At 43.3% G+C, this 24,111-nt stretch overlaps 3 protein-coding genes and 1 pseudogene across 5 annotated transcripts; 1 reads left to right on the top strand and 3 right to left on the bottom strand.

The window, feature by feature from the left end:
* Nucleotides 1-4,766: 4,766 nt before the first annotated feature.
* LOC133913313 (serine/threonine-protein kinase TOUSLED-like) lies at nucleotides 4,767-16,411 on the bottom strand. Of its 3 annotated transcripts, none has more exons than XM_062356439.1 (16): nucleotides 15,747-16,411; nucleotides 15,388-15,477; nucleotides 15,065-15,271; nucleotides 14,325-14,375; nucleotides 13,716-13,823; nucleotides 13,587-13,631; nucleotides 12,497-12,609; nucleotides 12,188-12,254; nucleotides 11,410-11,476; nucleotides 10,903-11,000; nucleotides 10,643-10,822; nucleotides 9,813-10,023; nucleotides 8,198-8,462; nucleotides 7,793-7,847; nucleotides 5,704-5,865; nucleotides 4,767-5,193 (listed from the first exon to the last, which is right to left on the bottom strand). In XM_062356439.1, exons 1-16 carry the CDS (start codon nucleotides 15,957-15,959, stop codon nucleotides 5,098-5,100), a joined length of 2,028 nt encoding a protein of 675 aa, XP_062212423.1. In that variant the 5' UTR covers nucleotides 15,960-16,411; the 3' UTR covers nucleotides 4,767-5,097. The 3 variants fall into 3 exon arrangements, with proteins under 3 accessions (XP_062212423.1, XP_062212422.1, XP_062212424.1); XM_062356438.1 differs by having other exon boundaries at nucleotides 15,065-15,274; XM_062356440.1 differs by lacking the exon at nucleotides 14,325-14,375 and having other exon boundaries at nucleotides 15,065-15,274.
* Nucleotides 16,412-16,535: 124 nt separating this feature from the next.
* Nucleotides 16,536-18,285, top strand: LOC133913315 (uncharacterized). The gene is made up of 3 exons (XM_062356441.1): nucleotides 16,536-17,095; nucleotides 17,203-17,284; nucleotides 17,935-18,285. The coding sequence occupies exons 1-3, from the start codon at nucleotides 16,595-16,597 to the stop codon at nucleotides 18,096-18,098; spliced, it is 747 nt and encodes a 248-aa protein (XP_062212425.1). The 5' UTR covers nucleotides 16,536-16,594; the 3' UTR covers nucleotides 18,099-18,285.
* Nucleotides 18,286-18,399: 114 nt separating this feature from the next.
* LOC133913316 (universal stress protein A-like protein) lies at nucleotides 18,400-19,585 on the bottom strand. Its single transcript, XM_062356442.1, has 4 exons — nucleotides 19,169-19,585; nucleotides 18,986-19,092; nucleotides 18,777-18,895; nucleotides 18,400-18,680 (listed from the first exon to the last, which is right to left on the bottom strand). Exons 1-4 carry the CDS (start codon nucleotides 19,398-19,400, stop codon nucleotides 18,590-18,592), a joined length of 549 nt encoding a protein of 182 aa, XP_062212426.1. The 5' UTR covers nucleotides 19,401-19,585; the 3' UTR covers nucleotides 18,400-18,589.
* A 604-nt stretch (nucleotides 19,586-20,189) lies between these two features.
* Nucleotides 20,190-22,387, bottom strand: LOC133910770 (uncharacterized; annotated as a pseudogene).
* Nucleotides 22,388-24,111: the final 1,724 nt, after the last annotated feature.

The raw sequence follows: 24,111 nt of genomic DNA on the forward strand, positions 1-24,111 counted from the left end.
TATGTAAACAACCTATACGTCAATGTAAGAGTTTCATTCTCAACTCTTTTTATTTCATATTTGCAATACGTCACACCAAGCCATTTCCTATGGCAGTAGATGATGTCGCATCTTTGCCTGTCACGATCCTTCGTCGGAAGCCTCCTCCGTTACATAGGTAGGAGCATGAACCAGCGAGGTACGGCACCACTAGCACTACGACGATCAATGCGAAGGATGTCTCCTTTCACCCCCGATGCAGTGTGTCAATCAGCCAGAACAGAAGAACACCGATAGGTCAACATCGTCACAGTTTCTTTTAATTTGGCAGCGAACAAGAAGGTAAGAATTGAAGACATCTGTAATGTCCTTACCTTCCAAATTCTTGTTATCCACCGAACGCTATCAGCGTCCTCTCTATCCTCACCGTGGCTACCCAACGACAGCGCCCCTGGTCTCCCTCTTATTTGACGGTGACCACGGGCGACTCTCTTCACACGACAGACTACAACCGGCCCAAACTAGCTGCACCCCATCTGGAGGCGCCCCCTCTACCCGCATATGGTGCCCAAACAGTCTGCTCTGAAGCGGCTACCTACCCAAGTGATGGCGCACGCTACACAAAGCGCAGCTACGATGGCTCCTCGTGGCCGATGACACTAGCCGCCCTTTAGGCGACGGCTGCAACGACGTCGGTCGGACTGCCAATGTAGACCCAATGATGTCCTACCATGCGTCGGTGACCTCAGCCCCCATGAGGCAGCCCATAGTAGCCTGATCTGCCCAATAGAGGCCATGCGGTGGCCTCGACTTGCCCGACGGCGACCCCTGACTGCCCATCGGTGAGACGACCTTCCGGGCGCAGGCGCAGGTGAAGTCCTGAGACTTCGGTGGCGACTGCCCTCCAACCGTGACGGCGCATCAGGGGGCTTCTCCCCTCAAGCCGCAGCGGCCCTTTTGGGCGAGCCAGAAGGCGGCCCCTTCTTGGCAGTGACGCCAGGCTACACATCTTCCCGGTAGTGACCCGCACTCATGACGGCCTCAACTTCCCGATACGGCATGCTCGAGTCGGTCGTGGCTCACATCCCGACGGTGATGGCGGCATGCCCAAGCTCCTACCGACCAACGATATGCGCACAGTGGTGGCGTCCTGTCGGTGGCGGCGGCTCAAAATGTGTGGGCGGGTAGGAGGGCAGCCATTTTAACCCTAACCCCCCCCCCCCATCCAGCATATATGGGATCCCCCCGGATCAAATGGGTCGAAAGGCTTGATGGGGTGCAGCCTAGAAGCAATTCGACCGACAATCAAGAGGCCAATGGCCATTTTACAAAGAAGACCCTATATTTCTATTAAATTGCGTCATTAACTATACTATGCATTATATTTTTACATTTAAACCCTGTGATTTTAAATGTATAGCACTATATTATATTTACATCAAGTAAATATGCATTCCATATCCTTTTTTTTTGGAATTTATGTCATGTTCAATGTGTTTGCTTAATGTAATCCATATAACATGCAATTAAGTTTATAATTTTGCAATTAAGATTCATTTTCTTACAAGATTATACATTAATTCACCTTAATTAAGTCCAAAGTGCTTTTATGCCTGTTAGTGCTTAATTCAACCAGAATTACAATGCAAATTTTTAAGTGACTACCTCAACTAATATCAGTATAACACAAGGTCATGGATGTTACGAAATCTACTGCAATATTTGTAGATTATGCTCATAACAGCGAATTACTCGCGCCACTACTGTACGTTCTATACCATTTTTTGGTGACTACCGTCAATGTGTTAAACCATTGCTATACGGTCTACAACATTTTTGGTGACTATTGTCAAAGGGTTAAATCATTACATTTGAGGTCTACACCATTTTGATTATTACCTTCTATATGCTTACCTCCATTTAATATTTGTGAAACACAAGGTAATGGAACAGTGGCATATACTGCATATTTGCAGATTATCTACCATTATTGTAAGATCTATATTTTATCATCTTGACTTAATGACTATCTTTAATGTGTTCTTCCAAATATTCTACTTAGCATAACACAAAGTAATAGAAACATAGACGTCTACTGACAAATGTCAGATTATACCTCGTACCACTGCGATATCTCACCACATTTGGTGACTATCTTCAATGTGTTAGCTATATAATTTGATGTCTACACTATGCAATTCAAGTCTAACCTTAACTCTATAAAATTTTGCATCATTATTATAAAATTATCATAATAATTTTTAATTTATGTACAGTAAATTAATCAAATCTATGTTTCAAAATCCATGTATGATACAATGACCGGTAAAGAGTTCGATAAACTTGCGTTTGACGGTCACAATTATCTAACATAGGCAATAGATGTCAAGGTCAGTCTTGTGTCCTGTGGAAAAGTAGTGGTACTACCACCTCCCCAAGAGGGGAGAAACACCGCTACCGGATCAAGTTAAACATGAATTTTTATATATAATAAGACACCATATACATACAGATCTCAAATCTAAGTATTTGATGGAAGAGAATTCGAGCACTCTATGGCTAGATCTCAAAATAAGATATGAACAATAGAAGACAGTCATTCTGTCCAATGCAGGTCATAAATAGACACATCTCCGACTTCAAGACTTTATGTCCGTCGAAGATTACGATCATGTTATTCATAAAATCTGCTCAAAATTGCGTTTCTGCGAACAAGAACCTACATATGCGGACAAGAAAGAGCTACTATGCTTCCCACTGATAGAATCTTATAACAACAATACCGTACAAGACAATACCATGTTTATTCTAACTTAATCTATGTATTACTTCAGGCCAAAAAGTATGATGAACTCCTTCTAAGGAATTATCATCAACGTCCAATTGGCGGTACTCTTTTACCTGAAGTATATGTAAATGTCCAGAATAACAACAAGTTCGGTGGCTCATTTAGATGTCATCCAAATAACTTTAATGGTAAACGCAAACGCAACAAGAAGTAGAAGCCATGTGCACCGGATCAGGGTCAATGCATTTCCAAACTTAACATATCTAATATTTGTCATAAGTGTGGATACTATAAGCACTCTATTAAAAAATACCGCAACCCAAACATTTAGTTGATCTATATTTATAATCAATGGAATATATCTGACCTGCTCAAGGACAAAGATTTAAAGCACACTTTAATCTTCAATCGGACCCTACTAAGGAGGCTAATTGTTCACAACAAATTCTACAAGAACCAAGTAACAACCAGAAGATCCATGAGCACGGAAAATATGTTTGTCAAATTTCCTTTATACGATATATTTGGAGATCTTAACTAGTCTCCCAATTCCATAGATATCATATTATCCACGTCCCATTAAATATTATAATACAATATTGTATCAGCACTATCATATTACATAAAGTTTGTATGTATTCTATATATCTAATAAAGAATTGCATATCAAATTCTTCAATTCTATATATAGATTACTACGGGAATCAATCCGATGGAGGAAATGTGCCTTGTGGACATATGCACCACAAATTCAATACTTAAGGAAACCAAAATATTTCCAATCTCTTACTAAGAAAAAAAAATGTTTTGACAATAGTTGGACATGATGTAATTATTTTTGATTTTGGTCGTGCCATAATTACTCTCTCTATAGATACTTAAGTTAAAATCGATGATGTTTTATAGTATCTCGATTCAATCTATACCTTATAAGTTATAGATATATCCATCAGAATGGTTTCTATATCGAAACCCTTGATGATAACAAAACAGGAATTTTTCTTCTTAATCAACGGATATGGCAAGCTTCCCTATATATCATTTGGATTATACTATACATATATCAAACACGTATCACATATTGTGTACAAAATATTTTTTCTATCTTGATCAAATCAAGACTTGACATGACTGTCTTGGTCACTCTACATTAGAGATGATGAGAAAAATTATTAACAATTATATTGGTCGCAGTATTTTCAAAATCTTCAGATTTATACGCACCACAAGTGTCACAGTGAATTTAATTTTAAGATCCTCTTACCTTAAAATTCAAAATATACCACCCAATTTCTTGAACATCTTCAAAAACATATATGTGGCTCTATTCAACAATAATATGGACCATCTAGATACTCTATAATGCTAATTTATGCCAAACTCTTTGCTCAGATACTCAAAATTAGAGCAAATTATCCTAGACGCAGGATAAAATACATCCACATGGATAATATCATTCCTTAACGTGCATTCAATTATTATTTATCTTTAGACACTACTGTATTAAGTACCGTATGTGTATATTCATAATGATCTAGCTGAATATCTCATCAAAGAGAATCAAATCATTTACATGACTAACCAAATAATTCATATTTGCTAACATCTTATTAATAACATGTGACTTTACATCAAATTCATCTAACTACAATCATACGACTCCCTCCGTTGCAGTTAATACGTGAAACTTTGGCCTCAACCAAGCATTTCTCATCTGCGAATCGATTACGTTCTGCACGCACCAATATCACCACTATACAATATACATTAAAAAGTATTAGAGATCAATATGAGGTATAATTATTCGTCAATCATATAATACCTTGAGTGTGTGGGCTACCACCAAAAGATTTGGTACTGATTGGGCTTAGAGTGTGTGGATTAATGCAAGTGTTGTTCCTTTTTAGAGTCCGGTAAGATCCAATGGGGTACAAGTATGAGAATTACACATTATCCTGTTTGTCATGTGCTCCTACTTGATCTGCTAATTTGGAACATCTTCACAAATCTCATCATTCAAATCAACATGCATGGGAAGCGCAACAGCATCAAGAAATTTCAAAGAGTGCAAAGCCCGTTCAAATCAATGCCTGCTTGGTTGCTTCTTGTAGATTACAAAGAAGCTGACTTTTGAACGGATGCCCTCAGGACTTCAGGTCATTGCTGTTATGGGGACAACACAACTTTACAACATATACAGTTACACCCTTTGCAATATTCTTGAGCTTGTAGATTTGTAGAATCCTTTGCTCCTTTGCAAGTATGCATCCCCATACAAAATCTCTTTCAGCGAGCCGCTACCCCCACCAAAATATTGTCCTGAGTAGTGCCTACCTCTTTGCATATGAGAGATAAGGGTCTTGAGCTATGGTTAGGACGTCTGGCCTCTCTGATTGGTTGTATGTCAAGCACCGGCGTATCAGATCCTGTTAATGTTCAGGTACAATGGGAAAAAAGAGAGGATCAAATTAGCACACAGAAGACTGGAACGGCCTGCACTTAGTACTTCCAGTGCACAGTCAATTGAAAAGTGACGATAAATGGGAACTTATTACTGAGGATCTCCTATGATACAGCTAAAAGATTTCATTTGTGGTAAAGCAAGATCTTTCTTTTTTTGCCAAACTACTCAACATAATAAAGCTAAGGAGGGCAGAACGAAATGCAGGTCAAACAAGGTGGTGCAATTTAGACCATAAACAGGGCATGAAATTGAGTTAAAAATAATAGAGCTAGACATGTGTAATTTTCAGACCAGGTTGTTAATTAATTCATGATAAAACTAGAGCCTAGAGGGATACTAGAGCTTAGAGGCACACCAGTTTAAACCAAACGGACAGTTGCACTTGACATATAGCATCTGGTAGTAATGGAATCGACACATGGGATGATAGATATGAAGATGTTTACACCATCTGAACAAATAGGAAACAGACCTTTGCCTCATTGGATACAGCTGGCTTTGAAGGGAATTCCACCCTACGTGCGTTGATAATTGTATCTTCCCGAAGTATTCTCTCTTGAGTCTGGTCATGGCCAAAAGGACGTCTTCCAAAGAGCATCTGATAAAACATCACACCAGCTGACCAAACATCCACCTGCATGAAAGCGAATAGAAAAGATGATGCACCATAACTAATCAGGATGAAGTTGAAGGGTCATATCTGGCCTTGCCAAAGTATCATCGTTGTTTGTGTTGATAGGTCAGGGAGGCTCATAAACAAGTTCAGACCTTACAAACATTGGTTAAGCTAGGGATCAAGGATACGATTTTTTACGTAAAAATTGCATGACCACCCAACCACCTCCCTCGTTCTAGCCACTCTCGACAGAAATATCCCCTGCAAAAATTCACTAAAACTACTAACTGAGGAGACCTATTATCTTTGGCAGGTGAATATACTTCACTATTATCTTATTTGGTAGCCCAACTCCGTCCCCTAGCCAGCTAACTCCAGCCGACGGACAGACGCCAGCGGCCAGCGACAGCCCGAAGCCGAGGCATCGCGTTTCCTCTCTCCCCTCTCCCCCGTCGCTCTTCCCTTCCCTTTCTTCCCCCACCCCCCACTGGTCTTTTACTGTGGCGGCGGATCCGGCCGCCCTCGTCTCTAGCCGGTTGAAACTGGGTGTCCCAAGGCCGGATCCGCTACCGGCGGTGCTGCCGCTCTCTGGGGCTTGGTGGTGATGTGTGGGAGCTACCCGAGCGTTTCCGGTCGGGCGTCACATGTCTGGGGCGACTCATCGCCGGATCTGCTTCCCTCCGATCCTCTGCTGGCTGTCAACCTCGGCTGGCCGCCTCCAAGTTGGATGGCTAGGACGGCCGGCTCGGCGGGGGGCTGGCGGGCTATGTTGTCGTGGGGCCTCCGAGGTGCCACCACCGGTGGGCTGCTCCGGCTCCCCCCCCCTGGCCTGCTGGCCTTACCGCATCGTGCTTCTGGCTGGGTCGTCAGTGATCCCTTTGCTCCTTGCGGTGGGGCCAACCGTCGTTTATGACGATATTGGTGCTACCCTGGCGGCCATGTTCTACGTTGCTGTGGATCAGGTCTTCGCCTCCGATCGTCTATCTGGCGGATGCTTTGTGCTTTTGTGTTGCTGATTGTTTTTGCATGGTCCAGTCGACCCGTCGAGCCTTGGCTTCGATGGGTTGTGCCGTGGTTTGGGCGAAAGCCCTAACACTGACAGGCATCTTGCCTTGTCAACGGCGGTGGCGCTCACGGGCGTCATAACCTTCCTAGAGGCGCCGTGACGATACTTCCCTCTGGGATTTCTCCGGGTGAAAACCCTGTTCGACTTTCGAACGAGTGACGACAGCACCTTTGCCGCTACCTTCCTGGCGTCGTTTCAGAGAATCCCTCGATTCTTTGGTGTTACAATTGGCGGCACTCCTTATAGGGCACTCCTTCCTCCTTCATCGCTCTAGCCCCTTCGTCTGACTGTTCGGCGGGGCTTCGCATCACCTTCAGCTCTTAGCGGCAGTTTCTATGTTCCGATGTCCCAGGACCCACCTTTGCTTGTGGTCTGGCGTTGGAGCTGTCAACCATGTCGGGTAGTTAGATGTGGGAGCTTGGCTCCGCCTGTTGAGTCGTTGTGCTGTCCTGGTCGAAGTGCTAGCTGGGCATAGCGCTTGCGGTGTAGCATCATTTGGTGGATGTTGTTTGTTGTTGGTTGCCGGGTTATAGCTACTTTCCGTACTTTCATCGTCCGGTTGTTTAGGGGGGTTAAGGGGGTTTCTTCTTTATTCTTTGTCTTGCGCGCGAGCTTATCTTCGCGGATTGTAATGCTTAGCTTGTTAAGGTTTTCGGACCCAATTTCTCTTATAAATTGGGTCACTCTTTCTTCTTAATGAAATGATGCGCAACTCTCCTGCGTGTTCGTGAAAAAATATATATATATACACTTCACAATTGGCTGAGTAGAAAAAATCAAGATAAACTTACAAGGACACAATAATCAAAATATCTTTTCCCCAATTAGGATGGAACAATTTTTATTTACATTAAAAGGCAGATTGCCAGCTACCATTACCTTAGATGAAATAAATGGTGTTTTGCTGAGCTCAAAGCATTCTGGGGGAAGATACCTGAAAATATAATGAAAAATAACTATAGAGAGAAATACTGCAATACTAAAGGAACAATGGTCATAAAAGGGGAAGCAGTGATGTGCTGCCATAAATCAGAACTAAATGCATGAAATGCTTTGTTTCTTCCCACTTGTTCACGCAAGACATTACTGGAAACTAGAAACTTCCATTGGCAATGTAATAACAATTCCTTTAAAAGGTTCTAGTGCAACTCTAATAGAAATAGTATGATTATTGCACCAGGTGTAGCAAAAAAATGTAAGCAGCTAAAAGATTCCATAAGAGCAGGTAGTTTGAAGGTTTCCGTGAGCTAGTGCAAGAGATCAACTGGAAAGGAGTACACTCACCAGTAGGTTCCAGCTCCCTGAGAAGTAAGTTCCATTCCCTGAGACCCAACATCATCCTCCACTATCTTGCTGAGGCCAAAGTCTGTAACTTTTGCAACACCAACCTCGTCGAAGAGAACATTGCCAGGCTTTAGATCGTAGTGAATGATCTTTTGAGCCCTCTTGTTAAGATAAACAAGGCCCTGAAATATTTGAACAATTATGATTCTTGCTTCTTTTTCTGGAAGAATTGGTGTTGCTTTAAGAACTGCATCAAGATCCTTGCCTGGGTAAAACATTAGCAATGAAGAGAACATTATTACATCTCACGAATCACGGTTTCCTGATCTGGAAGTCGTAGATTTAGGTAGGGAAATCATTATTAACGACTAGAACATTTTAATTGAAAAGCTTCACATGACTGACCAAAATATGAGTCAAATGGAATGTACGTCAATTAAGATTGTGGCAGAAAAGGAAGAAAGTTCTCTCTTCAATGGGACACAATGTATAACTTCCCTTGTATCAGTGTACTAAATAGTGTTGGCAGCCGACAGCGATGTAGTGGCTAGCAGTCGGAAACATAGCAGCCGGTGGTGCAGTGGTAGCGGCCGATATAATTTTGAAAGTTGCATTTGCAAATGTATTGAAATATATACAAAATGTTATGCTTGTAAATTGATATTTGGTATTTATTGAACATATTTTTTTAACCAGGAAGGCTTTATATACATGTATAACTCAAAATTATTACTATACTCTTATTATTCTTTTCCAATATTCTAGTGTAGAAATGTATGTAGTGTCCGGTGTCCGCTATATCGCGTGCTATTCGATATTCGCTACACCAAAGTCAATCCGCTGCCATCTCTATGCAGTAAAGCAAATTCAGTTTAGTGAATGCCATGCACATTATAAGACAATAACCAACTCCATTAGAAACCAGCAGTACTGAGAATAATGATCAAACACACTTCTTATGTTAATGATCAAATATTGTGGTCTGCTGATGTGTTATGGAACTAATAACGTGCAATCATGTTTCATATGGTACTGAACCCAAATGACAATTGTATTTTTCTTTTCACGAACCAAGCCTGATTTTTTGTCATGTGCCCGGCTAAGCCTAAATCAGGCCGCCAAGCTTTTTTGTTAATTTGTCCCTTATTGTCGAGATAAGGGGGATTTGATCCCTGTTCATGAGCATGTTGCTCCTGCCTCTTTTCCAATTGGCAACCTATCCTAGTCTGACCAAAATTGTGGAAGCAATAATTGTATAAACCGACCAAATCTATGGAAGCAACAATTTATACACTCATGTCAATGTTATATTGATGGACAACTTTTTCATTACCTCTCCAAGAACCATCTAAGGTTTTGACTGACAAAATGGAACAAATTTATCCAAGTACGACTTGACAAATATGAATGTATTTAGCCAATAACAATATATGACCGGCAAAAGATTGATATCTATCTAGCATTTCTGTATTATGAAGTTTATGCCAGCATGAGACAATAGAACGAAGTCCCCGGCAAGTGGATATCAGCAACAGCAAACAAATAACAACAGGCACTCAATTTACGCAGCCATACCAAACAGAATTTAGAAGATCATTGAGCAAACATATTATACCACTGCAATATTCTAGGACGGTGCAAAATGTATTGTGATCAATCTCAAATATGTCCCATAGCCTGACAATGTTTGGATGAACCAAAGTTTTGTGGATGTTATATTCACGAATTGCATGCCGTATGTAGCTCTGCTTTTTCTCCTCACTCCATTGAGCGTTCAAACCATGAAGCTTGCATGCCACAAACTTATACTCCACCAAATCAAAAGCCTGCCCAAAGAAATTGTTTCATGTAATTGCTGGTGCTATCAACTCAAATTTCAATTAAGTGAATTTGCATGCTATATCAATACATATTGGAGTGACTTCATGAAAAGTAAGCTAATAACTTGTCAAATGATTCAACATGAATAATAATCATCAAAACTACTTTAGGATGATACATATTGCATGTTATTTTACCACAGTAAATTTTTGACATTTGAATAGGTTCGGAGAGAAATTCAGTGACAGACATGTTACTTCCGTTGTTTTCATCCAGGCTTACCTACAAATGAATTTAATCTCAATGTTAATTATATTAGTATGTTTGATATATTAGTTTCTTTTTATCTGACTCATCACGCCTTATGTCCCAGGACCATTTTGGATGGGCCAGGATCACATCCAATCTTAACCCAGCCAGAATGGACCTTAAGTAATACCTACCTTCTTTAATCAAGTTCTCCTGATAAGGGCACATATGAATAACGAAATAAGGCAATCAAAACAAATAGCTGCAAATTCCGTGTTCTAAGAAAAGAATGAATGGTTTTAAATAGGCAAGGTTGACTAAAATAGGATAATATATCTCATATTTATTTACAAAGTTGGTAAAGCAAGAGTCTACCTTGTAAACCTCACTGAACCCTCCCTTTCCAAGAAGATTTAAGAGAGCATAACGATGGTGAAGAATTTGAAAGTTGTTAAAGCGTGATCCATCTTCATCTCTGAGGCGCTTCATTTCACGTATAAGCCTCCCCTTTTCCAACTCATAGCGATCTCTTTCTCTCAAACACTGTTCTTCCTCCTAAAATACAGTTCAAGGAAAGCAGATTAAGAAAGGGTGTACCAATTAGGCAAGTAACTGTGCCCCAAAAAGAAATTTACCCGTTTGATACTTGTTAGCCGAGATTTACATATCTCATCCTGTAAGAGGATATCTTCCTCAGACATGCTAGTCTCAGCATCACTGCCATCACCCTTGTCTAAACAGAAAGCCATAACAAATAAATAATGAACAAAAAAGAAAAGTGAAAAATATAGGAAAAGTTACCAGAAAAAAATAATACACTTAAGCTGCTATGCAATTTTTATTGGCGCTAGTGATAATGGAGGAAGGTTTCCTTCGTATAAAAAGAATGAGCTAGAAATGGAGTAGCATGGGAGTAGATCTGCATGAACTTTCATTTAATTTCAATTCTTCTTTGTCATGGAACAAACTTGGCATGCATTGACGTCCTGTGCCAAACATATGCAAGACAGTAGAATTTGTAGCTTATGAAGAATTCAAGTCAGCACCAGGCAATACGACAACAAAGCCTTTTAGTCCCAAGCAAGTCAGCACAAAGCAATAAAGGAAAAGCAATAATTTGAAGGAATAAAGAACAGAGTTACCAGATTGTCTTTTCTTAAGTGATTTACGATGCCTTTCAATAACCTCTTTAGTTTCCAGCAAAGATTTCTACAGAAAGATCCAGCATACATAAGCAACTCAGCAACATGAAAGTATCATTACCGAAAAGTAGGATGGTGTAGAAGGCAAACAGGTAAAGCATGTAAAAGATATTAATGTTATTTACAGTTCACAAGTGAGAACATTTTTTAGGAAGAAATGCTTATGTACGGATGCACGATCATAGGTGGTGCCATGGCTGGTAGTCACAAGATAAGACCAAGGTGAAGTCAACCTTAAATACTAGTCATGGAATGTCATGAATCAAAGGCAACTAAAGTTGCAGAGCAACCAAAATGCCTCAATAGATGAAGATTTGTGAAAATTTGAACTACATTGCCCACATTACGTCAGTAAAATCACCCGTGCCATCCAGGCTAACCCAGAGTCCCGGACCAGTATACTGGGAGTACAAATGTTTGTCTTCTGAACAAGATGTTTAGTATACAAGATCAACATATCTTATAAGATATTTGGATGTTAATGACTTAAGGTTACTAATACTAAGTAAAGATGCCGCTGTGATCAGAATTGTAACACAAAAGTATGGAAAAAAAGTTGTCTGTTAGTGGAGGTAGCGCCTTCTCAAGTAAAATTGCTACAGTGTACTAACAATTGGACAGTCATGCAAATACAAGTTATACAGTTCGAACCATTATATGATCTCATGGTTAATATGTGCATGCAAGTAGACATATATATGGAGTTGCAGAAACTCACCAAATGAGAATTAAGATCCTTTATTGCCTGGCCATCCTCCCAAGTTTCAGATATAATAGTTCCAGCCCTGAGTTTTGAAGGAGGATAGTCAACAACAACAAAAAAACGTTGAAATGGATAATCCACACAGAACATGAAAAGCAAAGAAGAAATGGCGTCTGCTACTAAAACTTCAAGGTGTCAATACTAGAAGGAATACTGGATGGAGCTATAGTTAGGAGAACTCTTTTAACGAAAGTACGATTCCCCTGATAAAAGGAGCTCTCCGACTACTATTAAGCATTAATTGCTGGGACATTGGGAAATTACCTCATAACACCAACATTCCCAAGTCTGAAAGATTCCTGTCTTATCCTCATTCGTGCTTCTTGCCTCTCTGCTTTTGACACAGCTATCAGCAGATCAGATAGAACCTTGATTTGCTGCATTAATAAAAATGAGAACAGTTAGATTTGCATGGGTAGCATGGAAGGAGTAGGTTTTCTCCACTAATGCCCCGATACGCGTTATGGATTCGCCGATACGGGTACACTGATACGGGGATACGGGAGTTTCGAAAAACAAGGATACGCCGATATATATAAATTAAAAATAAGAATGCAGCAATTATAGAGAATGATATGAATGATTCCTCGTACCAACTACCAACAAATCGAGTTCAGGTTCAAATAGATAATACTAGTATACTACTAGTCTACTACTAGCCTACAAGTTCAAATATTGCACTATATTATACTGGATACAAGGCACAAGGCCGAATAATTGAGATGACTCTATATCAGAATTCTCCATCTTCAAAAAGCATGACCTCAAGTTCTGGTTCATCTAGTGAGAGATCAGCTAGTTCAAGAATGAGGGGCTTCAATTTGAGGGGTTATGGCCTGCGAAGTATCGGAGACGTATCGCTGCGTATCGGATACGTATCGCGGTACAACACTTCGGGGAAGTATCGGGGTAAGCTAGGTTTTCTCAGCCACACTCAAGGGAACAGGACAAAAACTAAGAGAGCCTTGAAGCAAAACAACTATGGTCAGCTTGCTTCCACAATGCCCCCACTGCACAAAGGAAAAAGAAAAAGAAAAACACCCAACCCACATACAACATGTGGACAAATAGCAGGTATGCCCACAAACAAAACTCCCATTATGTGATAATGTGCATGATCATCTCTGCCGTATTAATAGGAAAAGGATATTGAGCATACAATTTTTAGCAGATTATAATATACATGATTCTGTGCATATAGAAGAAAGCGAGTTGTTTCCTATAGTTATTCAACAATGATATGCCTGAGTAGTGAATTTAAAGGTTTCAGGATATAACAGACCAGTGTATAAAAACGAAAGAATGAACAGTAGCTAAACAAATAAGGTTAACCAGAAGATAACAAGTTGACAACCTTTGATCTCATTTGTTGATCATGATCTTTGAGATCCTTCAATTCCTGGCACAATAATGGAGAGCCAACAGGTCAGAGACACTAAGGAAGTCCTGTTCAAATGAAAACTTATAGGAAGTATCTCCTTACCTTTGCTAACCTATCGCTAAGCTGACGGTAATTGGCTGCTTCTTGACGCGATTTAACAAGCTCCTCCTCCAAAAATACAACTTTACCACGTAACAGCGATAATTCTTCCTATTCAATGGAGAGTACTTAAGAATAGAAATTCGAAACAAAAAGGAAAGACCATACACGGGTTTGTCTGGTATAGTCTATTCACAAACATCCCTAAGTGACATGGCTTGTTTCAGTAAAATATTCCACTGAGGCTGTTTATGCTTTTCACGGGATATCTTATCAGCAGCATATTACTTTACGGGGTTGGATTGCCTAAACGGGGTTGGATTGCCTAAACCGACAAGTGAAAATGAAAGAAGTGAACACTATCCCATCAAAGGAAGAGAAAAAAAGGATGAAAGCCATCTACAGAATCTATCAGAAAGATTCCTGTATATGAATTAGACAGATGCAAAAGGATTCAGAAGCAGGCAAACATGAAACATATAGTGCAAGAACACGGATGCATTAGCATAGCATTACAAGTCCAGAAAAATTCAGATACATACTGTGTTCAAAACCAAATGGAGATATTTACAAATCTAACAGGAGATGATGATGTGAAGCAATGAGTGCTACCTGTAAAGCAGCCCTGTCATCAGTGCCAGGTTGAACGCTTGATCGGGATTCCTATTGGATTTTGTTAATAATTTAGCAGATGAGGCACTAAATTAAATGTAATACGAGCTACTACAAACAAATCCTTCAAAAGTGTACTCCCACATCTTGTGTCCTTGTCCTATGATAGGCATGTATGATTATTTGGTCGATTCTCACAGTTAGATCATTAAAATCGAATAAGTCCAGCTTATCTTTGAACAGAAACTTGTACAGAATTTTCAATTTCATCAGGTATGCGAAATTCCAAAACCCTCAATGTGTAATCTTAAGGTGTTATAGATATCTCCAGGAAGGTGCAATAACTTCAATCTTAATTCATCAACCTTAGTTGCATCAAGTGGCAAAATCATAATTTTTAGGTGTTTACATATTTGCTAAATGTTCTGTTTCACCAATCTCTACTTGACCAAACTTTACCCCTAATCAGGATGTGCCTTCAAACTAAGGTCTTTCTATAAGCCTGAATAATAGCAAACTACAGTATAGCAATTTCTTCACTGATATATTTGTCGCCTTTATGATTCAAATGGCTCAGAAATAGCTCTCACGAGAAGGGCCCAGAGGCCAGAAGTTTGTACGTGATAAATTAAGTGCATGATAGTAGCACAGTACAAACACAAACAGCCATTGCCCACAAGCGAATCAAAATCAGTTAGAAATGTAAATCGAGATCATGGTGATAAAATTATTCGGCATACCTTGTTGGTTAATTTATCTAGTTGACCATTTGTTACAACTGCTGAGGAAGTCAACGTCGGTCGTGTTTGATCAACAGTTTTTGAGCCACGCCCTCGGCCTGTACCAGCTCGACCCCTTCCACGGCCCTGCCTTTTTCTTCTTGTCTTGTCTAAGGACGGTCTTGCGTCAATGACATCTAACATCGTTTCTGCCTCATTCGCCAATCCCTGCTGTTTACAGTTACAAGAGAATGCACCAATCAAAAGAATGCCTTGAGTTATGACTCATGAGTGAATCCTAAGAAAAATGCAGAAGAGAATAATCACGTATCTGATGAACACACCTCAAAATTTCCAAGAGCAAGGATGTGGTCACTATCTGGAGATCTCGGACGCTTCAGGGTGTTCTTTTGTATCAAAAACTCCTCACCATTCTGATCAGTAAAAACAGGAAACATTAGATGGGATCAGACCAGGGTAGAAGAAGGGTGAAAATAGAGATATTTGACTAATTTGCAGTCAGTTGCACTAGCAAACTACTAAATGCACATGTTGAACAAAAGAAACATCACAAACAGTTCTAACCAGCACGATCATAGCATCATAGGCAATGCACAAGCAAAGCAATTGAAGATGCTAGGTTACCACGCTTGAGCCAAAAAAAGGAAAGGTATGAGGGGGGAGTTCAAGGTTTAGGGCTGACATCGTCATCGGAAGAGGAGGACTCGGGCAGCTCCTCCTGGTCCATGAACGCGACGGCTGGGGCAACCATGGGATGGAGCGGCGGCGACGATGGCACCGAGACGGCCTTGCCGGCCATGCGGGCCTCGAGTTTGGCGAGCTTGGACGAGGACGGGTTGGAGTTGGACGAGAGGTGCTGCACTATGTCCTCCCCCGCCGCCGAGGAGCCCGACATTGCCGCCGATTGCGCTCAGACCGGATCGCCCGACCCGAAGCTTCCAGAAGAAGCAACCCGACCGCACGGGCCAGGCACTTCCTCCCCCACTGCGGCGCGCGATCACACGAGCCGGCGGGCGGATGGATCTATCACCACAACCTAGTCGTACGCGTGACGTACGGCGGGGAGGGCGAGCTGAGGCGGTGGTGGCGGCGCGAACACGACGGGCGGCGACCAGGCCAAAGCGGAGCGAGCAGTAACCGCCGCCTCCTTCCCCCTATGCTGCCTGTTGACTCGCTGGTTCCAGCTGCTTCGCACGGCGGCGGCGGCGGCCCGAGCCAACGCCGAGAGGCGTACGCGGAGGCGAGCCGCTTGCCTAGCTCGTCACGCCCGGATACGGAGGCGCGGCGGTCACCCACTTCCCTCCTTCCCTCTCCTTTCCGCTCCCCTTCTGCGGGCGATTCCATTGCCACTCCGCTTTTATCACTGCTCCTTTTCTTTCACCTCCACTGGGCCTACAAGCCCACTAGGCCCATAAAGGAGGCCCATGTTGTCAAGCTCATCGGACCCATGGGCTTGTCTTGTCGAAGTGGACCAGCGAAGCGTTTACTACACGGTGCGCCGCCGCCGCCGCCCCTCTGCCGAGGCTGGAGATGGTGGATGCAATGGCGGCGAGTGTGGAGGACGAGAGGGTGAGCGAGGAGGCCGTTGAGGAGGAGGATGACACGCCGCAGCTGAGCGCAGCGGCGTCGGCGGCGCTGCAGGAGTTCCTGGCAGAGCAGCGGCGGCTGGAGCCGGACGGAGGGGAAGGGGAAGGACGGGTGGAGCTGGTTGCGGAGGACTGGCGGCTGAGCCAGTTCTGGTACGACGAGCGAACCGCGCAGACGCTGGCGGAGGAGGTCATCCGCCTCGTCTCCCCCTCCGACCCGGGCTCGGCCGCCGCTGCGTGCGCCGTGGCCTGCGTCGCGTGCCCGACGCTCTACGCCTACCTGAAGAAGCGCGACCCGGGCGTGCCCGCGCAGCTGCTGGAGTACGACGAGCGGTTCGGGCAGTACGGCGGCGACTTCACCTTCTACGACTACAGCCGGCCGGAGGAGCTGCCGCCGGCGATGAAGCACGCCTACCGTGTCGTCGTCGCCGACCCTCCTTACCTGGTATGGTTTCTACGGGAGGCTACTAATTACTGTTAATTAGTTCTTGATTCTTGAGATGAGAGTATAATTTGAGGAGAAACGGTGATTTGCTGGCTGTTTTCGTGCAGAGTAAGGAGTGCTTGGAGAAGGTTGCCAAGACGGTGTCTTTCCTCGCGCAGCCTGAAGGCTCATTCCTGCTGTTGCTCACAGGTAATTGGAGCTTGTGGCAATTCTGTGTCAAGTGAATGCAAGTGTCAAATCGTGAATTGTTGTTCTATCGAGTGTCAGATAACGAATTCTCCCATTAGCTCCCGGCAGTTTTCTTTCGAAATGAAACAGAATTGCTGCATCCTATTTTCCCTGTTTGATCCTTCAGGACCTTGTAAGGCTTCAAGTAGTCAAAAAATGCTTCTTTGATAGTTCGACGTGTTCTTCGATAAGCGTTAGAGTCTACCCTTATGATCATTTCATCTCCAGTGTTGCCAGGAGGTCTATTGGTTGATGACTGGAACTTGATACTGTCTTGTTACTTTTGGTAGAATGATCCATTGGTATTAGTGTGTATTAATTAGAGTAGAAATTGGACGCAATGAATTCGAACTATTACAGCATTCACAATGACATCATCTGCTTCAAATTGTATGCAGCTGCAGATGCTCGAGCTTGAACAATTGTAGCATCAGCTGTGCAGTTGATTTGAATTTTATCGCTAACCTTCTTAGTCATGCCTGCTAAACATTATGCAATATGTTGGACAGCATGCCACCTTTCATGAGATCTTGTGATACTGTACCAAAATGCATAATTCATCCCATGTTTTTCTCTAACGAAATTCACATGATGCTCACTTTTATTGCCAGGGGAAGTTCAGAAGGACCGGGCATTGAAGCTCCTAAATGTTCGTCCCTGCGGTTTCAAGCCTCAACACTCGAATAAACTGGGCAACGAGTTCAGATTGTTCACAAATTACAATCCTGGGGACAGACTTGGTGGTTGGGAGCAAAGTGACGGTGCGCCCATTTAGCTGTACACTACTAAATTGTTCGTGACTATTGTTGTTGGTGATGTGCTGCTTAAAAATAGCTACTGCATGCTTTTGATGTTCTAGGGCTGTTCGCGGCTCTTTAAAAAATCGCTTATGTTAGGACAATCGTAGCATTTACCTGCTAAATCTGTGTGCTGTGATGTGTATGGTCAAAATTTACAATTTACTCAATGTACCCCCCCCCCCCCTTCCCTCATGATCATGTTTACTGGACCATGGTTTATGCTGATGGACGATTGAGGGTATGCTTCCGAACATTAAGCAGGCATTTTGAGCAATTCGCGCAGTTATACATCTGTTGCTCATTGTATGCTGGTAGATCAGTCTACTATTCGGTATGTACATTGTATGAACATCTCTAGTAGGAGACAAGGAGTAGCTTGTCACATCATTATTGACGGCACAGGTCACTGCATACACTCAAGTAAGTTCAGTAGGAGTAGTTCACAGGTTTCCGGGAGTTGGGTTGTTCACTTGGCGTGCGCTTTGGGCGGCTTCACGACCAGGACGGGGCAGCCGGCGTGATGGGTGAGGTAGTCGCTCACGCTGCCCAAGAACGCCCTGCGTCGTCATCGTCGAGTTACCACGAGCATACATGAGCTGCGGATGAATTAAAAGTCGCTCACAGATCAGCAGGTTAATCGACTGGCTCGCTACCTCTTGATTTTGCCGAGGCCTCGGCTGCCGAGGACGAGCAGGCCGGCTTGCATCCGCTCCACGGCCTGGCAGATGACCTCCTTGGCGTCGCCCTCCACGACGGCCGCCGTGGCGTCCACCTGCGCGTCGATTTCGCCGGCGTTTCACGCTGCGAATAGAAGAGAAAGCTGCCGTGCATCTAGCGACGAACGATCAGAGCAGACGCTTGCCTGTTTCGCCTTGCAGATGTCGAGCGCGCGCGCCACGATCCTCCTGGAGTTCTCCTCCCGCGCCCTCAGCATGGACTCCACCGCCGAGGTCGGCGCGTAGGCGATGCCTTCAGCGCGCGTACACGGCACGAACCGGAGCGTCAGCGTCAGCGCGTTACTTCGAGCAGGGTGGTCGGGTGTTACCGATACCGTGCGCGGCGACGGGGTAGACGACGTGGTCGGCGGCGTGCTGGGCGTGGACGACGACGACCGCCGAGTCCGGGTGGCACCGCACGATGTTGTCGAGCGCCCACGACAGCGCGTGCAGGCTCTCCTCGCTCGCGTCCACGGCCGCCACCACCTTCAGCGCCGGCGCCGCCTTCGTCAACCTCCCGGCCTCTTCTCCTCCCGCTCCCGCCGCCTCCGTCTTCTCCATGGCGCACTCTAAAGCACGCAACCGGCTAATCCTTGGCTCACTACGCCTTCTATATTTGTACCCGACTTCGAGCACAGACAGTGATGGCGTCTCCTGTTTGTACTTACTCCGGCGCGGCTGCGGCTGCGAGGATGGCGGCACGCCGGCACGGGATACAGCTGATCGAGGCGGTCGTTCTTGTTCTCTTGCTCCGTTTCACAACTCGTGCCTTCGTTGCAGCGTCTTGCCTGCCGTGCATGCGTCCAGAGCTCGTGGTGCAGACACCTGCCCCCGGTTCTGGTGCGCATGTAACGAACATGGCAGCACGAGGCACGCCACGTATACTGACAACAGAAGGTGCGTACTTAGAAATTATGGCAGCGCTTGCGTAACAGCAAATTGCACACGACACGCAGACAGAACCATCAGGAAACAACAAGGCACTTCTACGAACTGTTGGAAGCTCAGCCCAAGTCCGGTAGCTAGGAACATCAACTTTTCAGTTGAATATCACACCAGTAACGCACACTGCCAGTCTGCCACCATGGCAGATGCTGAATTAGGTCCACAGATGAAATTCATATCAGGTTATATTTTGTGTGTCTTTCTCCATGAGACATCAGTCAAACAGAGTGGTGGGGAGGGGGGGAAAATAAAATTCAGCATGGTTGGAGATGCTGGTATAAGAGCACCTCATCCTCTCACAACATCCTAAACCATACAACGATGATCAATCGAACATCTTTTGTTTTCTGATCGTATCCTAGCTCCGTTACCGTCTTCCAGATATAAAGTGAACGCAGTGTGGTGTTATGGCAAAGACCAATTTCCAGCCTTGAACTCTTTATAGGAGGTAGACTTTCTTGATACAGCAAAGAACACTGCATGTAGAGCGATGGAGTGTAATTGTTCACTGCCACTGGGTACTATATGTATTCGACATGTAGTCATGTAAAGCATACAGAGATTGAAGGACCAAACCAGGAATTGCAGGGATGATATAGTCTTTGTGCTGCAGCACTTCTTGAAGAGTTTTTCCTTCCTTTACTTTGACCCACTTACCAGAGCCTTCACCTGACAAGAAAGCAGAATGCAAGAAATTGTATGAAGACTCATAAGTACAGCATAACAATATTGAAGCTTCTTGCTGTAATTAGTTTCTGCTGATGGCAGAATAGACTCATAAGGTAAAGATGGAAAACCATAAAGAGTATGTTGTGCCCACATACTTGACGTAACTGTGCTGCTCTTGCCAGTATCATGCTTTCCATCCTCCCCATCAAGAAGGCTTTCTGGAAGCGACTTTGGGTCTACAGTACCTTCTAGAAGATATTGTAATGTTTCACTTTTGGACAAAAGTGTGTGCCAACACCAGCCTAATGAATCAAAGTAAAGAGTCGGTTAAACAGCAACAGACGGCAAGCTTCTCTATCGTAAAGCTGACCTACCGAAGAATTACACTAGTATTGCCGAACCTTACGGTCCTGAATGTACGAGCAACAAACCCAAAAGGTTACTGAACTACAAAAATTGAACTAGATGATGGTGAATTGGTAATAACGTGCAGCATGACAGTATCCAATTCTGGGTTTCAATACCTCTTGATTTCCCAGGTGAGGCTACGATTTTCAAAATCTGTACAGGATGCTGTGAAGCTACGATTTTCAAAATGTTACCAGTAATCAATAACAATACTGAAGTATACCAATAACTACTTTAAGTATAGCCAATACCAACACTTTAAAATTAAAATATATCATAACATATGGATCAAACCATCTTGGTCCACAAATTGCATCATGTGATTGTTAAACTCTATTGCTTAATCCTAGAGACAACTCAAATGTACAGCTTTTGCAGGTTTCAGTAGAATATGTTATCTGCTCACAAACAGATTTAGGGTTTGTTTGTTTTAGCATGCAGATAGGCTGGATTGTAAAAGCTGACTTTCATTAGATTCTGCAGATTGTATGATCCAGTTTTCACGATACAGATTTTTATACTCCATGATTTGCAAACTGATTTTCACAATCTATAGCTAAAACAAAAAGGCCTCTACTTGACACATCTTAGGGCATCAACGCTTTGTTGAAAAGGCTACATCCCAACATATTTAGGCACTGTTTGTTTCAAATTGTAAAAGCTGGATTATAGTCACAATCAGTAAGTTGAAACAAACAGTTGAATTGTAAAAACTGAATTATGATCATAATCTGTAAACTGAAACAAACAACTAGATTGTTACAATCCAGCTCACAGATTGTAACAATTCAGCAATCCGCCTTTCAGCAGTTTTTATAATCCACAATCTAGCTTTTTACAATCTAGCTTATTACAATCTACAATCTACAAGCTGCTTTTCACAATCTCCGGCTAAAATAAATACACTTATAAGCAGTTTGTACTATGTAGGAGTCGATCTCAAGCAAAGTTCAAAGCATTCACACAAACCTGGTAGTACAACTCAATGGCTTCCCTTGTGTAAGCGTGGTTCTCATCCCATGGCAATTGTGGAAACTTTCTGAAAACATGTTTGATAGTTAAGGATATCACAATTCAGTGATGCTACTTACACATCTACGCATTTAAATCTAAGAAAGAACGCATCATGGAACTTCAGAAGGATATGACGTCCAAGGTGGGTGAGAATGTATCAGTCTCTGGAAAATCTTCGACGAAGTCACTCGACATGACCTCCGGATAGAGAAGAAGAACAGGCCAGTGGAGCACGCCCTGCTCATCCAGCTTCGGCTTCTTAACCCCCATCAGCTCTTGATAGGTTTCCTTCCAAAGCTTCATCCCTCTCTTCTCCATGGCAGCAGCAACATCCTACATACAACCAAATAGCACCGGTCAGTTTTGAATGGTAGTATAGCAGTGTTAATCTTTGGGCAATAAGAGACCTTGGCTGCTGCGATTGCTTGTGCAACCTTGGCTCTCTGACGATCTTGCTCGCTCAGTTTTGCGTCCACTTGCCACAACAATTTCTTGAGCTCCTCGCTAGCAGGTCATGCTCGAGCCTCTTTAGCGAAAATAGTCCTATTAGATTCTAATTGTGATTTTGATAATTAATAATAATATAGTCATTAGAACTAACATATTTGTCAAGAATATATGTTAGTAGGTCTCATGAATGTAATATATGAAGAAGGCACCGAAGCCGAGATAAAATTTGGTTAAATTAAAAAAAGTCACATGAGAAATGACTACACCGGATGATCTGGTGCTCAGGGTATTTACACTCACCAGAGCATCTATATCAAAGGAGAACAAAGGCATGAAAGCCTCACCGAATAGTCCGGTGATGAAGCAAGACAATACATTTGTCAGACCCCTCCTTTGGGGTCACCTCGTGTAGCTCATACCAGCTGGATCAGTAGCTGGTACGCACGAATTCTAACAAAAGTAGATATCACAGACATACATCGATTAAATACAATAATAGAGTACAACACAGAATTCATTACAACAGAGACCCGTAGGCATAAATTAACAAACCCTCACAACACAGCGGAAATACATAAAAACGACCCATGCCCTACAGGCAGCTTGAGTGCAGACGAAACCAGCTTCTCTAATCTTCATCTTCTCTTTCAACGAAGTCGGCCTCTGGATCAACTGGATCCGCAATTAGCAAGTGTGATTACATAAGGTACTCAGCAAATCCTACCTCAAGAGGGAAAATTAGATGCTTAAGGGTAGATCAAGGATAAGGCTGTAGAGTTTTTTTGGTTTTGCGGAAAGCTAGTTTTGTTGGTGCAATGTTCATTTTGCAAAGACTAACTTTAATAAAAACACTTCCGAAGAGAACACGTAAGGTGAGCTTATGGGGGTTGACGGCCCTGGGGGAGATACATTCATCTCGCCAGTTCCCACAAGTCTTTTGCCAGCGAACACACAGTCTAGGAGGCTTAGGGCACAAAGCCAAAACCCTTCTTTTCGAAAATACGAGCACACAGCCCACTCACACACCAAGGAGATACTCACGTCGAAAAGCTAATCATTGTGACCAAACCATAGCATGTCCTTGACTAAGGACACGGCTATCCGGATAGGTTTAACACTCTGCAGAGGTTGTATACTTTACCCATAAGATATGCACAAGCTCCCACCTTAGCAACTGGTGAAGCTATCATAGACGCAACGACCTCACAACGAAGTCACAATATCCACCCATAGGGCACTAAGATACTAGGGGCCTTAGAAGATTCACGTGAAGGACCACTTAACAATCTCAAGGCTTTGACATAGCCTTAACAATATCACCAGCCGAACATTGGGCTACGCACCACCCAAGTCTTCTCCTGATCCCCATTGCCACTACCGGCCTCCGGGTGGGTACCGCACTAAGTCAGAGGGGTTAGGTCAAATCCTACCCATTTAGGCCATGTGGTTGTACGAGTGGATCCTAGGTGAGATGTCACAACGAACCAGTCCTTATACGACCGAGGCAAGAGTCTCCCAGCAAGAACGCCACAAAGGTGAACCTTGCTCCAAGGTAGTTCTCACCTTTGTGGGGTACCTTACTCACTCTCGTCAACACTACTCTAGAGTTTTCCCACAAACACAAGTTTTACACGCACACGCAACAAGCACACATCACTTCACATTTTTGAAAAGCATGATTAACATATCGGTGGGCTTGGTTGTCGGTGGGCTCAGTTGTCGGTGGGCTCGGCAGGCGGCTCGGCTCGGCTAAAATGGGGCCCACCTGTCAGCTACACAGAGAGAG

The sequence above is a fragment of the Phragmites australis genome, chromosome 3 (genome assembly GCF_958298935.1).
Source record: "Phragmites australis chromosome 3, lpPhrAust1.1, whole genome shotgun sequence".
NCBI lineage: Eukaryota > Viridiplantae > Streptophyta > Magnoliopsida > Poales > Poaceae > Phragmites > Phragmites australis.